Below are 22693 nucleotides of genomic sequence, written 5' to 3' on the forward strand. Positions count from 1 at the left end.
TGCAGGGCAAGCTCATGTTGATTTGTCACATACATATGTTTTAATGGCATATTTGTCCAATTTCTGTATTGTAGTTTCGATTTTCGTTCACTTAGATACATGAAATTAACTGAAACTCGAAAATCAATACATTTTATGAAAAATCAACATGAGCTTGCCCTGCATTATATATAACAGTATTCGTCCATACCAATTCTAAACAAATAAAGTCGTCTTGCAGGCCTCCAGATTTTTTTGAAGTAAAAAAAATTGTTTGTTTCACCCTCAGCTGCCACTATATGTAATGCTAAAATTGAAAGAAAAAAATTGTCTTCGGTTTGTCGCAAAAAAAATAGATTGTTCTTCGCCGAAGGCGAAAAAAAATGTTTGCACAGAAAAAAAACCCATAGTTTCATATTACTATCTTTTTTTCGAAATTGTTCTGATAAAAGAGTGGCGGAAGATACCCTGCAAATGGACATTCAAACTCAAAAATCGAAAATAAACTGATAAGTCGATGACATTGAAAGACCAATTAAAGGCTTTATGTTATAGTAGTTAGTTAGTTTTCACTGAATTTCGAACACATTTTAAGAATTCTCACAATTTGATAAAATCAAGTTGAATATAAGGGCTATAAGTATTGAGGACCAAATTAAAATACTAGAAATCCACGGTAATCTTTCTCATCCCTTAAATACTTGTTACATTGACTGCAGTAGCCTAGTAGTTTTTGTATCTTTGTCAACTTAAGTTATAGGAGCAACTGACAAAAAAGTCTTTATTTAGTTTTTTTTAACTGATCTTCAAGTTGAGATTAAGTCATACCTGACTAAATTTTCTGTTTCGGTCTAATATGTCAATTAGTTGTGCTTTGCGGCATGATTGGCATAATCCTAGTCCAAATAATTATGACGTCTTGCAGGGACGGATCCAGCCATTCTAAAAAGGGGGGGGGGTCCCAACCCAGGATAAAGGGGGTTGCAACTATATGTCCCCATTCAAATGCATTGATCGGCCAAAAAAAGGGGGCTTCCAACCCCCGGAACACCCCCCTTCTGGATCCGCCACTGCGTCTTGCAAGGCTATTTTAATGTTTTTTCTGGAAGGCGTCCCATGAAAAATTAAAATAGCCTTGCAAGACGTCCGTCGTCATTATTTGGACAAGCATAATTCGAATGTATTTTATGTACATCGTTGTTTCTTTATGGTTGAATTCGTTGATTGGTATTAGCTGTACTTTTTTTACTTACAACATGGGCTTATTCTGACCAGAACTTGTATGCTGCTGTCCTCTGTCTCGAATCCACAGTTCCGGTCTATCCAAAGACCTTTGATGCGACTACTACCTTTGTACCTTGGAGAAAGCTCAAACAGTCCGATGTTTACAAAACCTTTAATAGTGAAGTATTGGCCCTGCCCACCTGAAATAAAACCTTGGCATTTCCCTGATCTCTCTTGATTATAAGTGGGGTTTTTTTTAATCTTTTTTTAGAAAATGTTGTCTTTGAGCCTGAAAACTACCCAATTTAAAAAACACCAAGAGAAATGGGTCCTGGAATCATTTCTTTTGGATATATTTTGCAGTATTAAGCTCACTTAACCCTTTCCTCCATTGTTTTTTTTCTGCATGATACTTGATTCACATAGGAAAAATATTCTGAAAATATGCTTTCAGTTTCAAGTATTAATGCATTGCAAAAAACAAAAATAAATTTAAGTCGGATATCCTATGATATTCCTTTTCACATTGGATACAAATTTTATTAAGTCTACTGCAGACACTTTGTAGGCGAAGCATTTCAACTGAGGTACTACACAGGCGTCAAAAGGCGTCATAATTTATGGAGTAAAGGGACGGTGGCGTCAAATAAAAAACACTGTCAATAAAGATTTCATTCTAAAATTGGGTCTCAAAGATTTGAAGTTCTGCATAAAACTACAGAATAAAATTTGAATAGTTTATCAAGACGTCATAATTCATTTTATAATTATTTGGACTAAAATCACGTGATTTGTGTGGGGTTTCACTTTGTGATGCTCAGTCTCTAGTTTTCTATGTTATACTTCTATGCTGTTGTGTTTGTTTCTATTTTAGCCATGGCATTGTCAGTTTATTCTCCACTTATGAGTTTGAATGTTCCTTTGCCTTTGGTAATGTTTGGTCTCCTGAGTCTTCATGCTCTTGCACTTTCGCATTAAGGACTCATGTCAATGATTTGTTACATGTAGGTACATGTATACACAGTTGCTCTTTTATTCTATATAATACTACTAAAAATATTTTATTTCCCCCATTTTTTCGCTATATGAAATCTTCAGGCGACTGTGATGTATATCATATGCATGTATATATGTCGTGTACATGTATGTTATCTATCGATGAAATATTTGATTTGATTTTTTTTGTTTAGTTACCCATTTAATAGAATTCTTTTAACATGTTTAAGACTAATGTTTTACATTTATAACCTACATGTACTACATATTTATTTATGTCAAGCACATTAATTTCTGTATCTGTCCATGCTGTCTTTTGCCAAATAGAATAAGTTAAATTTATATAACTACTTTAAAATTATACAATGTATTAAAAAAAGCTCAACAAAAGAACTTGTGACAAAACCTACATTTGTCATATTTGTACATGTAAATTTAATACATGTGATACATTTGAACATCATGAACATGGTGAATAAACAAATGTGTCAACTTAACCAGGGTCATCATGGTCATACCTCAGAATTATGAAGGTTTATTCGATATTGTCCTTATACAATGTTACAAGTTGGTAATCAGAAATTGAAATTTCATTTAAAAATGTATGAAAGGGTGGTAGTTTGCACAGCTCAATTGCTTTATGAGCTACAAACGCACATGAACTCTGGTTGTTTATTCATTATACATGTTGTAGACAAACAACAAATTAAGGGTATACTCCTCTCTTTCAAAGTTATAAACTTTTTAAAAGACCATTAAATATTATTAATTGAATGGCTTTTAATATGGATTTATTATAAAACTTATGTACATATATACTATTTTCATGATTTTCTGCAGAAAATTCTTTACCAGTCAGGGGACTTACTGAAATAAGTGATTTTTAAATCACTTATTTGAGTAGCAAATTCAAGGTTTTGTCACAAATTGGGATTTTGTAGTTTTTTCAAAATTTTAAACACATAGTTTTAAATAACATCTTTTAATTAGTAAAATTAAAAAATATGAACTTTTTGCTTCTTTTAAGTAGCAAGGTTTATGCATTTGATGCTATCATTTACCTGAAAATTCTATTTTAGTTGAAAAAATGCTATAATAATGGCTTTACATAATGAACTGATACTTTCTTAAAAGATTTTTCACAGCAGTGGGAGTATTTTTCCTGTGAAGTTCAAGGTTTCATCTTTCAGATTATGTAATAAAATTCTACTGTTCGCGATAAAAATTTCACTGTTCGGGGGTGTTGAAATTAGTGGAGGTTATTAAAAGAATGATACTTAAAGAAGTGATTTTTGGGAAGGAAATTGAGGTCTGATACTTGAACAAGTGATTTTTATGTCATTATCCTAGATTCAGTACAAGGTCATCACCTGAAATTACCTGGTCATCCTAGACAACACAGATGTTGGTTCTAAGTTTAGAAACATAATTAGTCCCTGGATCATTAGTATTCTATATTTAAAGCTACAATGTACACTAATATTAAATCACTTCTTCTAGTGATTAGTTTGTACTACTTAAATAGGTGATTATTAAAGAAAGACAACTCTAACTTCCAACCTTTATGGAAATAATGTTACTTGTGTGGTAAAGTGTTATTTTAGGATATATGTATTTTATATATAAGTAATACTGTAGTATTATATTAGTGCATGGTTAAACTATACGGAGTGTATATTTTAGGTTCGCTCAGGTGTGACTTTTATCAGGTGTTTCAATTGTGTTTTATTGGTATTGATTAGTGGTCAATTCTTTGGCGGGAACTTTACATTTCTACATGGTCACTTTGTGTAATGGACACCATTTTCATTGTCTAGTAAATTGTAATATTATATTCTATTTGGAGTTTGGTTTTCCTATTTATAAGGTATATTCCATATTGATGACCCACCATGTCGGCATCAACCTGATGTGATCATACTTTAATTGTATTCAAGCCTTCACAAATACCTGTGAGGTAGGTTTTGTTATGTTGAATCTATGTGCGTTTTGCTTATTGTATTGTCTGCTTTAGAAAGTGCTTTATGCTTTGTTTGCACGTATGTTCTTGCTTTGCATGTATATGTTATTTTTAAATATGCTTATTTAAATTTGGTATTTAACAGTTCATTGCATTACTGTTATAATGTATTACTAATGCATCGACATATGCATTATGATTAGATTTGGTATTTAGATGTATTCATGAGACAATAGAATTGGAGATCACTATTTCCGACTTAATGAAATTATATAGTATTCTTTTATTATTTAAATGCTTGGAAAAGTAAACAGTTTCCTTGTTCATAATTGTTAACATAATGTTTTAAACCTTTTATATAGTTACTTAATTATATTACATCCATTAATATAATGTATTGTTATTACAGGGTATTTATTTTGGATTACAATATATAACGAAATAAAGAATCCATAACTTTATATTGTCTTGGTGTAATCATTTGCCACGAAACAAGACTACATGTTTGGCGCCCAACGTAATATTTCGTCACAGATCAAATCAGTTGATGTCACCTGTGTTCTACCTGTGTGCGCGTCATCGATAATTCTACGTCACAGATCTACCTACGTATATTGACTGACCAGTAACATTTATTTAGCTTCCGGTGTCAACATTCAGCACGTTCAGAAATTGGATTCATGTGGATATCAACTTGGATTGTGAATTCATTAATGGGTCAGTACTGTGCATTGTATGTTTATATATGTTGTATTGTTTGTCATATGTATTGTATAAACCGATCATAATTATTTGTTCATTTGGAAATTGCCATTAGAAACTTTAATTGAGTTTGAAAAAAAACTTTGTCAAAATTTTCATTCATGTTTTAGTTTACATTGAAAAAAAAAAACACTTGATATTTTATATTGAATAGATAGACAATCGTTATTTGGTATTGAGCATACAGTTTACATGTAAATTAAGTGTGATATAGACATTATTCATACATAGTTTTGTAATTAGACTTGAACATTTTGTGTTTGTTGAGACCCCATACACTTGTATCCCTACCCCCGGGAAAGGTCATAGAGGTCAACCGGAAGTACTAGATATTGACATTTTTGTTTACATTAGCAACTACATATCAGTAGTTAGCAGTTAGATACACTGATTTAAAATTTACTTTTGATTTTTGTGCATACACACATACACTTAGTTGTACATTGAAAATATTTTACAAATTTATTTGTTTTATTTGGACTTAGTAAATTTACCAGTGAGATATCAACATACACTGATTGATTGATAGTTACACATAAACACACAGTCCATTCCACCTTGACTTAGCATTTCACATTGTACTTTACATTGTTTATATTTGTACATTGTCATGTTTATTGTTTATGTGTATTGCATTTGACATTGTTCATTGTTGTTTACATTGTCATATATGTATGTGTATTGTGTACATGTGTATTGTGAAATTGATTTGTTTGTGTACAATTGTCATTGATATTTGTTACATTTAACATTTGATGAAATAGTTAAACTTTTCTAGAAACTAAATTTTGAATTAAAAGTTTAAACTTTAAAAGTTTAATTGAGATCAGTGAGCTTGTGTAGTACAATTAACACTTGATTATTTAACCATCATACTTACCATCCTTACTTATCCACCATATTACACCATACCTAGGAAAGGCACTTATACTATATTTAACTTTCTATTACTATTTCTTGGACTTAGTCTTTAGTGGAGAGAGTTATTTAGGTTGGTTTAGGTTAGCTTGGTATAGTTTGTTGTTAGTTTAGTTGTACTTTGACTTGAGTAGATTGGAACAGTGATACAGTATAGTTATCTTGTGATTATATTGTCCTAGTTGTATATATAGTTGTCTGTATATTCATTTGTATATATTTAACTTGCATATTTATTTACATATTTTTTTTATTCTTTGATTTGATATCATACTTGTTTGACATGGGTTTGTAGACGTACAAGCTTTACAACTCATATACAAGTTCAGGTTTTGCATATAGTTGGTAAGTCATTGTGGTTATATATATATTTCTTATACTGATTTGTGTTATTCTCTTTAGTATTGTTTATATATAGTGAGTATCTTGAATTGCTTTTCATTTATTAATACATTGATTTTCTTTGTAGTTATTAATATCTTTATTTTCTTTTTGATTTTCAGATATACTATTTTGGTTTAGAGTCTATACTGTGTGATTTTGATTAACTTATACTTTATTTAGTTTCAGACACATATATTTATTTACTTGTATTTATTGTCTATTGCTATTTACATTTGACTTTGGATTAATTTATACATTTTCTTTTCAGACAATTTGAATTTGATTTTTTTTTTACATTCTTTACTTTTAAAGTACTTATTAGTGTATTTACTTAAGCACTTATCAGTGAAACTTATTTAGTCACTTCTTAGTGAAACTTATTTAGTCACTTCTTAGTGAAAATTATTTTAGTTTATTTTTCATTATTTACTTATCATTTTTTTTTCAGAATATTTAGTTTATTATTATCAACTTGAGTGAAAACTTTATTTCATTTTTTTCTCATTATTCATATTGAGTTGAATTTTGTTTTCTTTATTCACTTTTTTGTGAATCTTTATTTACAAATCACTTATAAGTGAAACAAATATATATCAATATGGCGAATCCAGAAGAAATTACACCTGAAGATATCGCTCTGTTGAAATTATTGAAGAAAGAGGTGGGAGAACACCCAGTAGATATTGCAGAATTCATGAAGAAATGTTTGGCTTATAAAGGAGAGGAGTCTAAACCGAAAGTGAAAGATGAACCATCCAAACATACCAAGTACAGAGATCCACCCAGGATATCAAACTTTTCTGGAAACAACACCAAAGGGGAAACCAGCTACGAACTTTGGAGGTATGAAGTAACTGGATTGATGGCTGATAAATTGTACGACCAAGAGAACATCAATTATGCTGTTAGACGATCACTGAAAGGAGATGCAGGAATGGTTGCCATGCACCTTGGAGCAAAAGCCAGTATACCAGATATCTTGCACAAGCTTGACAGTATATATGGAGCTGTGGAGAAAAAGGAGGATTTACTTGCTCAGTTCTACCGAGCCAGACAAGATGATACTGAGACAGTTACTAAATGGAGTTGTAGATTGGAAAACATCATTGGTCGAGCAGTAGATAGAGGATTAGTACAACAAAAAGAAAGAAATGGCATGCTACATTCTATGCTATGGACTGGTTTGAAGACAGAATTAAAGGATATATCAGGCCATAAGTTTGACACCATAAAGGATTTTGATGAGCTCAGAGTTGTACTTAGACAGATAGAAACAGATCATGAGGAGAGGAAGTTATCATCTCATAAGCCACAACCAGCCAAAGCAACTGCAATTTCTGATACTTCAATACAGGAATCACAGATGAATAAATTTGAAGGATTGATTAATCAACTTACTACCAGGATGGATAGATGGGAAACTGATTTTAGAGGAAGAGGATCAATTAGAGGTCGAGGTTATAGGAACAATAGAGGATATTTCAACAGAAATCAAGGACAGTACAACAGAGGAGGAGGACATGTACAACAGCAAGGATATCATGAGTCATCTACACCACAAGCTACTTTAACTTCAAATTACCAACACCAGGAAGAAAAGAAATGCTTTCGATGTGGATTACCAGGACACTATAAGATTGGTTGTACAGCAATATTAGATGGAAAGAAGAATTTAAACTACAAGAAGTCTATGGGTCAGGACCACCCTTAGGCTTATGCGAGTCAACTACGACAGGTCCTTCTACACAAGTACCACCAGGATTATTTGGAAGCCCAACAGAAACTGAGGTAATACTACATGGTAGAACAGTTAAGAGTCTTCTTGACACTGGATCAACAGTTTCAACAGTCAGCCACACATTACAACAACAACTTAATTGATTTGCCACTTCAACAACTTAACACCTTATTAGATATAGAGTGTGCAGATGGACAGCAACTGCCATATGAAGGATACATAGAAACAGAACTTCAGATACCACTCCAGACTGAAAGATACCCATGCATTATATTGGTGATTCCAGACAGTACATACAACACCCAAGTACCACTACTCATTGGAACCAATATCCTACAACACATCATGAAGTTATTGCAACTGCAACATGGCAACAGGTATTTACAAACATCAAAACTCAGCACTTCATGGTACCTTACCTTTAGAACTATCACACTCAGAGAAAAGGAACTTCAACGTCACAACAATACATTGGCTGTTATCAAGAATGCTATTGGCAAGCCAGTTACCATCAAGCCAAATTCAACGGTTCAGATACCAGGTTATATCGACAAAGAACTACCATATAGTACAACACCAGCTATGCTTCTTCCATCAACTTTACAACCCAACTGCAATGATCTTGAAGTAGAACCATCACTTATAGAATTCAAGTACAGAAGTAACGGAAAGATAGACGTACAACTTGCCAATGTAACATCACGCACCATTACCATTCAACCAAGAGCAGTATTATGCGAAATACAACCAGTCTGTATTGAACATCAAACAGAAGATATTGAAGCAAAGATACCCATTATTGATCAAGTGGAAATCAACACCATTGACTTAACAGAAGAGCAGTTGAAGATAGGGAAAGATTTTATTAAGTCATACGAAGACATCTTTGCTAAGAATGATCAGGATATTGGCAACACTACAGTGAAACATCGAATAGATTTGTTAGAGGAACACCCGTTTAAACAACGATACAGGCGTATACCACCAGCCATGTATGATGAAGTGAAGGCACATCTCAAACAGTTGTTAGGAAATGGAACTATTAGACCATCACATAGTCCTTATGCTTCAAACGTAGTTCTGGTAAGAAAGAAGAATGGAAAGCTACGCCTATGTACGGATTATAGACAGCTGAACAGAATTACGAAAAAAGACAGTTATGCGTTGCCTAGGATTGAAGACCTTTTCGATGCTCTTGCAGGCAGCTCATACTTCACATGTGTTGATATGAAGAGCGGGTATCACCAAGTGGAGATTCTAGAACAGCATAAGGAAAGAACCGCCTTCACAGTGGGTCCACTCGGGTTCTACGAATACAACAGAATGCCGTTTGGTTTGACCAATTCACCAGCAACCTACCAAAGAATGATGGAGGAATGTTTGTCAGATTTACACCTCAAGATTTGTTGCATTTTCATAGACGACGTGATTATCTTTGGCAGAACCTATGAAGAGCATCTGGACAATCTCCGCCTTGTATTTGACAGGATCCGGAAACACAACATGAAGCTTGCACCAGACAAGTGCTCATTTTTCAAGACCAAGGTGAAGTACGTCGGCCATGTTGTTTCAGCGGAAGGTGTGGAGGTTGACCCAGCCAAAACAGATAAAGTAGTGAATTGGCCAAAGCCCACCAGTCCTGAAGATGTTAGACGATTTCTCGGATTCGTCGGATATTATCGTCGCTTCATTCGACATTTCAGCAACATCAGTAAACCACTCACAGAATTGATGCCGAATCCGATGAAAAAGAAAGTAAAGAAACATGAGCAGAAACCATGGCACTGGGGTCCCGAACAAGACAAAGCGTTTGAAACACTAAAGGAACGACTTGTGTCAGCACCTATACTTGGATATGCCATTAGCAATCTTCCATACGAACTACATACAGATGCATCAGGATTTGCACTTGGAGCTGTATTGTACCAGAAGCAGGGAGAACATTTGAGGGTTGTCAGCTATGCCAGCAGAAGTTTATCAAAGTCAGAGAAGAGATATCCACCACACAAGTTGGAATTCCTCGCTTTGAAGTGGGCTGTTTGTGAGAAGTTCAGGGATTACCTCTTAGGCAGCAACTTTACAGTCATGACAGACAACAACCCCATGACATATGTGTTGACCACGGCTAAACTCGATGCAACCGGTCACAGATGGTTGAGCAGCCTTGCAGACTTCAACTTCAACATCTTGTATCGACCTGGAAAGAAAAATGGAGACGCAGATGGACTCAGCCGAATTCCAGATGCACAAAGTATAGATAGTGGAGAAGTCATATCGATAGAATCCGTACAGGCTATCTGTAATTCACAGCTTCCGAACACATTCATCGAGAGTTTAGCTGTTAACCCAGATGTAGTGCAATCTGATGATGATGAAGATGAATACAAAGATGAAGATATCATCAATTGGAAACAAGCACAAGCCATGGACTCACAGATAGCGCCGTTTGTGAGATATGTTAAAGAAGGAAAGAAACCTACAACAGCAGAGGTTGGATCATCATTACTCTTGCGACAGTTTCAACACCTTATTCTCAAAGATGGCGTACTATACAGAGACGTGATGATTAGTGATGACAGGAAATCACAGCTGGTATTACCATCTGCACATATAAAGATCGTCCTTGAGGCACTGCATGATGATATGGGCCATCCAGGCAAGGATAGAACACTATCACTGCTGCGTGACAGATTCTACTGGCCAGGAATGGACAAGGCAGTTGATGATTGGATAGGACAGTGCAGTAGATGTTTGAAAAGGAAAACACCAGCTAACAGTCAAGTTGCACCCTTGGTCAGCATTACCACCAGATTTCCACTAGAGCTAGTTTGCATTGATTTCCTGAAACTTGAGCGTTCTAAAGGAGGATATGAAGATGTACTTATCATCATGGACCACTTTACCAGATACGCCCAGGCTATACCAACACGGAATCAAACAGCTAGAACTACTGCCCAAGCACTCTTTGATAATTACATCGTCCACTACGGAATTCCGCTACGCATACACTCTGACAGAGGAGCGAATTTTGAAAGTAAAGTGATCAAAGAGTTGTGTACTTTGACTGGAATGAAGAAATCCAGAACAACACCATACCATCCCATGGGAAATGGTATGCCAGAGAGGTTTAATCGTACTTTGATGGGGATGCTTGGTACATTAGATCGACAACAGAAGACTAATTGGAAAGCTTACGTTGCACCCATGGTTCACGCCTATAACTGCACTCGTCACGAGTCAACAGGAGTTGCACCGTACTTCCTCATGTTTGGACGACAGCCACGTTTGCCAATTGACTTAGCTTTTGGACTTCACAAAGACACCAAGATGCCAGCTACAAAATACATCAAAGGTCTTCGTGATAGACTTTCTTCCGCATATCAACTGGCATCAGAAGCATCAAAGAAAGCTCAAGCAACACAGAAGGAAGCATACGATCTTCGAGTCAGAGGAGCTTCTATACAGAAGGGAGATCGAGTATTAGTAAAGATTGTATACTTCGATGGCAGACACAAGTTGGCTGATAAATGGGAAGATATACCATATGTTGTTTTGGATCAACCAAATCAAGAAATTCCTGTATTTACCGTTATCCGGGAAGATGGAGAAGGGAAAACAAAGAAACTACATAGAAACCTACTTCTTCCAGTCGGCTACATCAGAGACCAGGAACCAGTAGAGTTACAGACTACTAAACAGAGACCAACTCCACGCCCACGTGCTAGTAAGCAACAGAAACTACCAGTGGTTCATGCAACCAAGGAGGATTCAGCTGATGACACAGCATCAACTATTTCAGAGGACTCCGAGGTTGGATTTGTGTTAACAGCGGACAGCGAATCATCTCTTGCTGAAGACTCCGATGCTAACGCAGATATTAGTGATGAGGTAACAAGTCTTTCTGGGGACGCCCAGATTGAAGAGACTGAACCTACTGGAAGCGCTTCCGAAGATGCTGAGAGTATTTCATCAGAAGATACTACTATTGATGATGATGATGTACATCAGGATACTGACGAATTACCACCGGTAGAAAGCAGACGTTCTGGAAGGGAACGAAGACCACCTGCTTGGTTTCGATCTGGACAGTTCGAGACAAGTATGGCTGTTGCTGGACGAACTAGTATTCCAGAGTGGCGACAGAAAGCTGATTACATCTCGTCTTTGGCCCAGACGCCGTTATTTAAAGCAACTGGATTAGAGAGAGATGCAGCAAGGACCATATTGGACATTGTCAACCACCACTAGTTGGAAATGACGGGACGTCATTTTACAGCTGGGGGGAGTGTATGGTAAAGTGTTATTTTAGGATATATGTATTTTATATATAAGTAATACTGTAGTATTATATTAGTGCATGGTTAAACTATACGGAGTGTATATTTTAGGTTCGCTCAGGTGTGACTTTTATCAGGTGTTTCAATTGTGTTTTATTGGTATTGATTAGTGGTCAATTCTTTGGCGGGAACTTTACATTTCTACATGGTCACTTTGTGTAATGGACACCATTTTCATTGTCTAGTAAATTGTAATATTATATTCTATTTGGAGTTTGGTTTTCCTATTTATAAGGTATATTCCATATTGATGACCCACCATGTCGGCATCAACCTGATGTGATCATACTTTAATTGTATTCAAGCCTTCACAAATACCTGTGAGGTAGGTTTTGTTATGTTGAATCTATGTGCGTTTTGCTTATTGTATTGTCTGCTTTAGAAAGTGCTTTATGCTTTGTTTGCACGTATGTTCTTGCTTTGCATGTATATGTTATTTTTAAATATGCTTATTTAAATTTGGTATTTAACAGTTCATTGCATTACTGTTATAATGTATTACTAATGCATCGACATATGCATTATGATTAGATTTGGTATTTAGATGTATTCATGAGACAATAGAATTGGAGATCACTATTTCCGACTTAATGAAATTATATAGTATTCTTTTATTATTTAAATGCTTGGAAAAGTAAACAGTTTCCTTGTTCATAATTGTTAACATAATGTTTTAAACCTTTTATATAGTTACTTAATTATATTACATCCATTAATATAATGTATTGTTATTACAGGGTATTTATTTTGGATTACAATATATAACGAAATAAAGAATCCATAACTTTATATTGTCTTGGTGTAATCATTTGCCACGAAACAAGACTACACTTGAATCAGTGATTTAGAAAATCACTTGTTTAAGTAAGTCCCCTGACTGTTTACTTTGTCGAGATTTAGAAGAATTTTGTTTTTAATTGCTGGCTTCCAGACAATAATTCGCCGACATGTTTTCTGTATACAGTATCTCTGATTCCTTTCACGGATTTGGCTATACTTTTTGGACCTTTTGGATTATAGCTCTTCATCTTTTATATAAGCTTTGGATTTCAAATATTTTGGCCACGAGCATCACTGAAGAGACATGTATTGTCGAAATGCACATCTGGTGCAAGAAAATTGGTACTGTTAATTTTATTATCTTAACGTGACCTTTCTCATAAAAGTAATCTCAGGCTTCAAAACACGACCATTAATTAGCTGCCATATTATCACATCAACACTGAGCGAGTGAAATATTTTTTTGACGATTATAGGATATGGATGAGTAAAAAATGATGAAATCAATTATGCACCATGTGCACAGAAGACTAATTATATAAGTTTATAGTATATATATGCATCATTTTGGTCTTTTGAGGACAGTTGTCTCATTGGCAATCATACCTCATCTTCATTTTTATATTGGTTCAAGAATTGGATTAAATTTATTTTTCACCAGTCACTTGTTTCATATGACTCTAATTTATATTTAATTATTACATTGTATATAAAGTCATGAAAGTACATGAAGTATTTGTATTTTCAGATCATTTATAACAACCATAAATAGAATGGATGAAATTCTTTATATACTGGTACATAAACATTGTAACAGAGAAAATATTTGAAAATCAGCTTACATGTATGTTTGAAAATCATCATCCAGATTCTGTAACATGGACAGAAGGGGAACTCCATTATCAGACCAGTATGAACTTGATTCATTATGTATCCAGGAAGGCTGTGATTTGAATAGCAGTAATCCCACAAAAACAACCCAGTATGAACTGGATTCATCATGTGATAAAGATAATCCAGGTAAGAATTTAGCAAATGTTAAGCATGTGTGTGTCAAAGGAATTTAACGATGTTTATTGATGTTTAAGAAAAAATTGTATTACAGACAGCCACATTCTGTATACATGAACATGCATGTGCCTGTCCCAAGTCAGGAGCCTTTAATTTAGTGGTTGACGTTTATTGATTTGTTACATATTTGTTTTTCGTTCATTTTTTGTACATAAATCATGTAAATTAGGCTGTTGTTTTTCTCATTTGAATAGTTTTACATTTGTCTTTTTTGGACCTTTCTATAGCTGACTATGCGTTATGGGCTTTGCTCATTGTTGAAGAGCATAAAGTGACCTATAGTTGTTAATTTCTGTTTCATTTGATCTTTTGTGGAGAGTTGTCTCATACCACATCTTCTTTTTCATATATCAGATGAAGAAACATCCAAATATGTGTAATATAATAAAGGTGAACAGAACTGGTTAATTCATGAACATCTCTATTTTTCTTTTTGCAGTTTTTCCACTTTATTATGTTTATTAGGCCACACTAATTTAATTTCTTGTTCTACGGATTTTTGGACTCCAAAATTTGGGGCGAGGGAGCGATTTGAAAATTTTAATAAATAAATATTTAATTTGCAAATTTTTGAGGCGAAGCTTGAAAAGTAAAGGCGAGCGATTATATTTTTTTTGTGTAAACATAAAATAGTAGGTTTTGACAATATTAAAGCTTGATTTATCACTTGTACTTTGACATTTCTTTAATTTCTGAAGTATTTTTTCCCTGTTCACCAAGAAATAATTAAATCTGGTCTATGTATGTGTGACTGACAATGAGACAATATTCTCCATCCAAGTCATAATTTGGGGACAACCCCTTAATGTTATAAATATCCCTTTTACATGTTTTATGAGGGAACAATATAAGTTTTGTACAAAAGGGCTCATATTTTCTCAAAGAACTATATATCTATCTGGTATAAAATGGTCAAAACAGGTCCAAGAATTTTGTAATATTTCTGGACTTTAACCCTGTTAACACATTTACTTTAACACATGTAACAGTTTAATATTATTCAAAATTAGTGGACCCCTCTTTTAGAAAAAGTTGTTTAAAATATGATGTAACTCTCCTCTTTTTTAGTACAAAATTCTAAGTTTTCAAAGGTTTTGTATAGAAGAACTATACAAATCCTTGGTATTTCTATTTTCTTTTCTACATCAGTAAAATGACCCCTTGTCTGAGGGAGGGTTGTTCTCAACCTGATAATAACAAACACAGGTCAAATTACGGCCTTTTACACAGGGCTTTGATACAGACCAAACAGCAGGATGTAAAGAACCCAAAAATTATTAGCGTACACAATTCGAACAGGAAAACCAACGATCTAATTTATATATCATGTATATCCAAACGGGAAAATACCAATGAACAACATCAACAAACGATAACTGATGAACGACAGGCCCTAAATCAATTAGGACAGGTGCATAAACATGCAGCGGCTATGGAAAGTTTTGTTTCGCAAGCATACAATAAAATTGCAGTTGAATGCAAATCCTTCAGAAGTTCTATGTACTTTATTCTAACAACGAACATTTTTTTATAGGGAATATAAGTAAGGGGGGAAGTAACCAATTTTTTGTTCTTTACAGGTATTTCCGCTGTAATAAATTTATATCGGAGCACTCCCGCTTTGGAAAAATAGGTTTCATGCTGAAACAAATATTCTCACAGATATTTACAAAGTGTGGTGGGGTGCTTTTGTGTTTAAAATCGTAATATACAGGTTAGACAGTGATTTTAAAAACAAATGTTGATATCTTTTTATAATATTTACAAAAAAAACGGTGCGGGAAATGGACATGATTACATTTCCGGATGCGGGAAGCGGGAATATAAAAAAATTAAAAAAATTCTGTTTTGAAAAAAATAAGTGCGGGCGGGTCCGTCGAACAAGGAATCAAATTGGTGTGGCCTTAATAGAAATAATTAAAAGGTTTGCTATTAACCCCAGATTCTCAAAGTACAAATGTAATCATGGCAACTAGTGATGGAAATACCTAGAACAGGAATATATTTTATTGCAGTTCTTAAAAATGTCTTTCTATACAATTTAATTGATAAATCCTATGATGAACAGTTTTTTTTTCACACATATACGAAAAAAGCACATTTATGATTTAGCATGTTTATTCACACCTAAACACACATGTTTTTTAATTTTGTCAAACCATTTTGTTTTGATAAAATATTTTTACATTCTGATGTTGTTTAACATTGTCATTTTTGATGAGTTATCTTTTTGCAGGCAAATTGATTCCGATTTTAACTTGCGAGAAGAAAAATGGATTAAATAAACTTTCAGCCAATGACACTAGTAATGAAAAACAGACATCAGACTGTAGTTCTGTTGCTGAAAATCTGATTGCAAAGATAAATGAAAGACAATTTTGTGACACAAATATTGAAACAAATGTTACCATGGTTACCTTTCATCAAAACAATTTAAATGATAAATTCAAAAACACTAAAGACAATGTTAAAATAAGGAACTCAATGGAAACAGGAAGTAAATTAGATCATCTATATGACATAAAAGTGAAAGTTGAGAAAGATGAAGAACATCAATCTAACTTATCTGATTGCAGTTCTGAAAACAACTCTGACAATTGCAGTGCAAGAGCTGAACTCGCGATAAAAATAGAGTGTAATGATTGGACCATAAATGCCCATGATGATAGCAATAATAAAACAGACAGTGTAGAGAACATCACAAATAATGATATCCTACAAAATCCATTTGAAAAGGCCATTGCCATCAACTTAAACAAAGTTAAACAGGAAGTCAGTGATGATGGAACAACTTCAGAAGGGGAACAAGTAGACAGGTATACAGTAGAAAAGACAATAAGTATACATGAAATCAAGCAGGAGGTTCATGATGTGATAAGGAGTTTTAATGAGCAGACACCCTTCTTTAAGGATGGGCAGACAGGAGATGATGCTGTAGCTGATGATGGGGATGAAGGACAAATCCATATGTACATTCAAGGTATAAACATGATAAATTATCATGTTTAAAAATATTCATGCTTTTGTAGGGATATTGGGATGCAAATAACTATAATTTAAACAAACATATTTTCACCTTCTTTTTAGTTGCATTTCACCATGTCTATAAAAGTTAGAAGATGTGGTAGGGAATGAGACAACTCTCCACCAGAGACCAAATGATATAGAAGTTAATACCTATAGGTCACTGTACAGCCTTAAACAATGAGCAAAAGCCATACTGCATACTAGGAGCCTTCATGCATTTCACGGTTTTCTCATTTCTGTCTCCATGTTTTTGTTTTAAAGTTTTCTTTCCTTGATAATGTAGATGCTTTGATGTTACTTTGCTCTTTAATGTACATGGTCAGGGTGTACAACTCTCAGCACATTAGATATGCATGTGTTTATTGTGAATTATTAGATATTTACATGATTTATAAACATATAATGAATGTGATATTCATAACTTTTTCAATAGAGATATTTCTGTTGATGTGTTTAATTGGTCAATTATTAATTTCAACTTTTCTTTTAACTCCAGTGGGTAAAGTTCTTGTCTATTTTCCCCTCTACCATGTCTACTTCTAAACTACCCATCATACATGGATGAGTCATCTGGGAGTAAGAGCAAAACTGAGTCAGTTTAATGTGGCTAGGTAGGGTGACATGTCTTCCTGTGACTGTTACCTGGGGAACTAGAAACTTAAAAATTCAAAACTTACAAAAATCAGTACCAATCATATAATAATGCTTATTATTTGCTGTTTAAAAATATGTTTTCATCGTGCTTTGTTTTTTCCATCTATCATGTCTAGTATGATCTATAGTTTTTAAAGGTTTTCATGACCATAGTGTACTGGACAATATTTTCTTATTTTGTTTACCAACTTAAAATGTTTAAGTTAGCTTGACTATAGATATCAACACTTTTATTTTATTCTGTCATCATGGTCATATGAATATCAATTCAATGAATAGACTTTTCAGGTTGTATACATTTTAAAGGTTTAACCAGTACTCTTTTTTTTTCAGATAATAGTCCCTTGAAGAAAAAATGTTCACAGAAAAATGGCAAGAAGAACGTGGAATGTGGAGTTTGCCACAAATTATTCAGTGCAAAATATATCTACATTCATCGGAAAATACACAAAGATGACACGTATATATGTACCTATTGCGGAAAGGGGTTTAAGATAAAGGGCAGTTTAAACTGTCATGTAAAAATACACACTGGTGATAATCCTCACAAATGTGATCAATGTGGTAAAACGTACAGACGGTCGGACCTTCTCAAGACACACATGATTCAACATTCGGGTTACTCACCACATAAATGTGATGTGTGTGGGAAATGCTTCACATTAAAAAGTAGATTAAAAAGACATCTAATAATACATTCTGGTGAGAAGCCATTTAAATGTAGCGTGTGTGACCAGGGTTTTACACAGCGACACCACATGACGGAGCACATGATTACACACACTGGGGTCAAAAAGTTCTGTTGTAACTTCTGCGGGAAAAGTTTTGGGATTAAAAGTACACTAACAAAACATCTCAGAATACACAATGATGATCGACAATATAAGTGTAGAATATGTGGAAAAGGTTTCATAACTAGTTTTAATTTGAAAGTACATGAAAGAATTCATAGCGGCGAAAAACCTTACAGTTGTGTCGTCTGCTTTAAAAGATTTGCCAATAGTTGCCACCTTAATGAACATCTTACTGTTCATACCAAAGAAAAACGTCATAGGTGCCAGGAATGTGGCAAGTCATTTTCCACCTCGTCAAAAGTTACACGACATATGTTAACACATACTGGTCAAAAGCCATTCATTTGTCACATTTGTGGTGGTAGGTACAGTCAGAAAGGTCACTTGACGGAACATGAACGAACTCATACCAATGATTACCCTTATAGATGTAGTAAATGTGATCAAGGATTTGTGTCAAAAAGTAAGTTAGACTCTCATGAAATGAAACATTTAACTTCAAGTGCATACAAGTGTACAATTTGTGGAGGTATTTTCAGTACTAAAGATGACAAACTAATCCACTTTAGAAAAGACCATGCAGATGAATATAAATTTGACTGTACTCAATGCCTTGAAGTTTATAGACAAGAGAAACAGTTGGAACAACATATGAGATCCCATTTAGGTATAAAGCCTTATAAATGTGAAATATGCAACAAGCACTTCACACAGACAAGTAGCTTGAACCTCCATTTGAAAATACACACAGGAGAGAAAAAGTTTTCTTGTGAAATATGTGATAAATTATTTAGGACTAAACATGGTTTAAGAAAACATTCCCTGACCCACACAAGGGTCAAAGACCCTGGAGAAGAATGTGAAACGTGTGGTATAATGTTCAGAAATAAACAAGCTTTACAATGTCACATGCACACCCATAATAAAGATTATTTTAACTCCACACGTAAATAAAATTTCTGAGGAGAAAGTCCAATAGCGTAAAAAAAATCTTTCCAGGAAAAATCACATGGCAATGATACTGACTTTAAAATTGGGTGACTTTAAGTCCATTCAAGAAGTACATTAATTGTAAACTGATCTTCCTACACACAATAGGTACCAGTCATTATGTGTTCAGCAAACCCAAGGTTAAGAAATTTTAAATTTCAAATATATTTAATTAGAAATTTATTTACAAAGTTGACTAAAGTTAAGCATGTTAAGCATAAAGGATAAATAAGAACAGATGAAAATAAAGATGAAGTAATTAAGAATGACAGTTTTCTGTTCTAAATTTTTTTGTGCATGTTGTGATGAGCAGTAAAATTGTATACATGCAATGATATGTAAATATCATATATATTGTGATCAGATATGATGTTATTGAAAAAATAGTATCTGTGTTTTAAATTATCTGTCAAAATCATCATTTTCACATTTGGTATTTTAATATGTGTATGCTAATAGGAAGACTTCTTTATTTATTGATGTGTTGTAACATATTTTATCTTTGCATAAGCTATATATATTTATGATATATTGATATTAATATAATATTCAGTTGTTCAGATATCATTCCTATAAAGGCAAACAGCTTGGAATTTTAAAATAATTATGTAGCCAAAGACATTAGACATTTGACTTTGTTTTTCATATTTTTGTTATTGTTTTATTCCAATTTTTTAATAACATTGTTTGTTAATTTGTTAATTATTTTATTTATTACTTGTATACATTTCTTATATTGACCCAATGTTTAACATTTAGAGAAAATAAAAAAATTGTTCAAACTTATCTGGTCTCAGGGCTTGTGTATTATGTGTATGGCTTCATCCATGCAACATGACTTTAATGAAACACCAAATCAAACTCGAACATTATTATACGACCGCAAAAATTTTAATTTTTTGGTCGTATATTGCTATCACGTTGGCGTCGTCTTGCGTCGTCGTTGTCGTCCGAATACTTTTAGTTTTCGCACTCTAACTTTAGTAAAAGTGAATAGAAATCAATGAAATTTTAACACAAGGTTTATGACCACAAAAGGAAGGTTGGGATTGATTTTGGGAGTTTTGGTCCCAACATTTTAGGAATTAGGGGCCAAAAAGGGCCCAAATAAGCATTTTCTTGGTTTTCGAACTATAACTTTAGTTTAAGTGAATAGAAATTTATGAAAATTTGACACAAGGTTTATGACCACAAAAGGACGGTTGGGATTGTCTTTGGGAGTTTTGGTTCCAACAGTTTAGGAATTAAGGGCCAAAAAAGGGCCCAAATAAGCATTATTCTTGGTTTTCGCACAATAACTTTAGTACAAGTAAATAGAAATCTATGAGATTTAAACACAAGGTTTATGACCAGAAAAGGAAGGTTGTGATAGATTTTTGGAGTTGAGGTCACAACAGTTTATGAATTAGGGGCCAAAAAGGGGCCCAAATAAGCAGTATTTTTGGTTTTCGCACCATAACTTTAGTATAAGTAAATAGAAATCTATGAAATTTAAACACAAGGTTTATGACCATAAAAGGAAGGTTGGGTTTGATTTTAGGAGTTTTGTCCCAACAGTTTAGGAATAAGGGGCCCAAAGGGTCCAAAATTGAACTGTGTGTGATTTCATCAAAAATTGAATAATTGTGGTTCTTTGATATGCAGAATCTAACTATGTATGTAGATTCTTAATTTTTGGTCCCGTTTTCAAATTGGTCTACATTAAGGTCCAAAGGGTCCAAAATTAAACTTAGTTTGATTTTAACAAAAATTGAATCCTTGGGGTTCTTTGATATGCTGAATTAAAAAATTTACTTAGATTTTTAATTATTGGCCTAGTTTTCAAGTTGGTCCAAATGGGGGTCCAAAATTAAACTTTGTTTGATTTCATCAAAAATTGAATAAATGGGTTCTTTGATATGCCAAATCTAACTGTGTATGTAGATTCTTAAATTTTTGGTCAAGTTTTCAAATTGGTCTACATTAAGGTCCAAAGGGTCCAAAATGAAACTAAGTTTGATTTTAACAAAAATTAAATTCTTGAGATTATTTGATATGCTTTATCTAAACCTGTACTTTGATTTTTGATTATGGGTCCAGTTTTCAAGTTGGTCCAAATCAGGATTCCATATCAAGTATTGTGCAATAGCAATAAATTTTCAATTGCACAGTATTGCACAATAGCAAGAAATATCTAATTGCACAATATTGTGCAATAGCAATTAATTATCAATTCGAGTTATCTTTCTTTGTATAGAATAGTAGTTGATAATATATGTTGGAAATTTGCCAGACATGACTATGATGTCATTTTCTATTTTTATTTGCCAATAACTTTATGTAAATAACTTCATTGGAAATTTGACAATATAAAATGTTGCTGATGAAGCTTTTTTTCCTTATCTTATCTAAAATATTTTTAGATAATGTATGTTGGACATTTGCCAGACATGACTATGATGTCATTTTCTATTTTTATTTGCCAATAACTTTATGTAAATAACTTCATTGGAAATTTGCCAATATAAAATGTTGCTGATGAAGTTTTTTTTTCCTTATCTTATCTAAAATATTTTTAGATAATATATGTTGGAAATTTGCCAGACATGACTATGATGTCATTTTCTATTTTTATTTGCCAATAACTTTATGTAAATAACTTCATTGGAAATTTGCCAATATAAAATGTTGCTGATGAAGCTTTTTTTCCTTATCTTTTTTAAAATGTTTTTAGATAATGTATGTTGGAAATTTGCCAGACATGACTATCATGTCATTTTCTATTTTTATAATTTTCTGATGTATTTAAATGAGTGTTTATGGTTGCAAAGTCCATTTAAAATTTGAATTGAGATGATGATGATGATGGAGTGACTTGACATTTGTTTTGTGTAAAAAAAAAACATATAATGTCAAAAATTTGATCACAATCCAAATTCGGAGCTGTATCACGCTTAAATGTTTTGTCCATACCTGCCCCAACTGTTCAGGGATCGACCTCTGCGGTCGTATAAAGCTGCGCCCTGCGGAGCACCTGGTTTTAGTACAATATGAAGGGATTCAGGTAAAACTACTCTTGGTTGAGATTTTTCACAGTAAT

At 33.5% G+C, this 22693-nt stretch overlaps 2 protein-coding genes across 3 annotated transcripts; both read left to right on the top strand.

Moving 5' to 3' along the window:
• Positions 1-1269: 1269 nt before the first annotated feature.
• On the top strand, positions 1270-20400 carry LOC139491669 (zinc finger protein 345-like). Of its 2 annotated transcripts, none has more exons than XM_071279468.1 (4): positions 1270-1381; positions 13827-14098; positions 16386-17129; positions 18164-20400. In XM_071279468.1, exons 2-4 carry the CDS (start codon positions 13957-13959, stop codon positions 19576-19578), a joined length of 2301 nt encoding a protein of 766 aa, XP_071135569.1. In that variant the 5' UTR covers positions 1270-1381; positions 13827-13956; the 3' UTR covers positions 19579-20400. The 2 variants fall into 2 exon arrangements, with proteins under 2 accessions (XP_071135569.1, XP_071135570.1); XM_071279469.1 differs by having other exon boundaries at positions 1295-1447.
• On the top strand, positions 6822-7934 carry LOC139492897 (zinc finger CCHC domain-containing protein 12-like). Its single transcript, XM_071281047.1, has one exon. The coding sequence runs from the start codon at positions 6822-6824 to the stop codon at positions 7932-7934; it is 1113 nt and encodes a 370-aa protein (XP_071137148.1).
• Positions 20401-22693: the final 2293 nt, after the last annotated feature.

This window comes from Mytilus edulis, chromosome 10, assembly GCF_963676685.1.
Source record: "Mytilus edulis chromosome 10, xbMytEdul2.2, whole genome shotgun sequence".
NCBI lineage: Eukaryota > Metazoa > Mollusca > Bivalvia > Mytilida > Mytilidae > Mytilus > Mytilus edulis.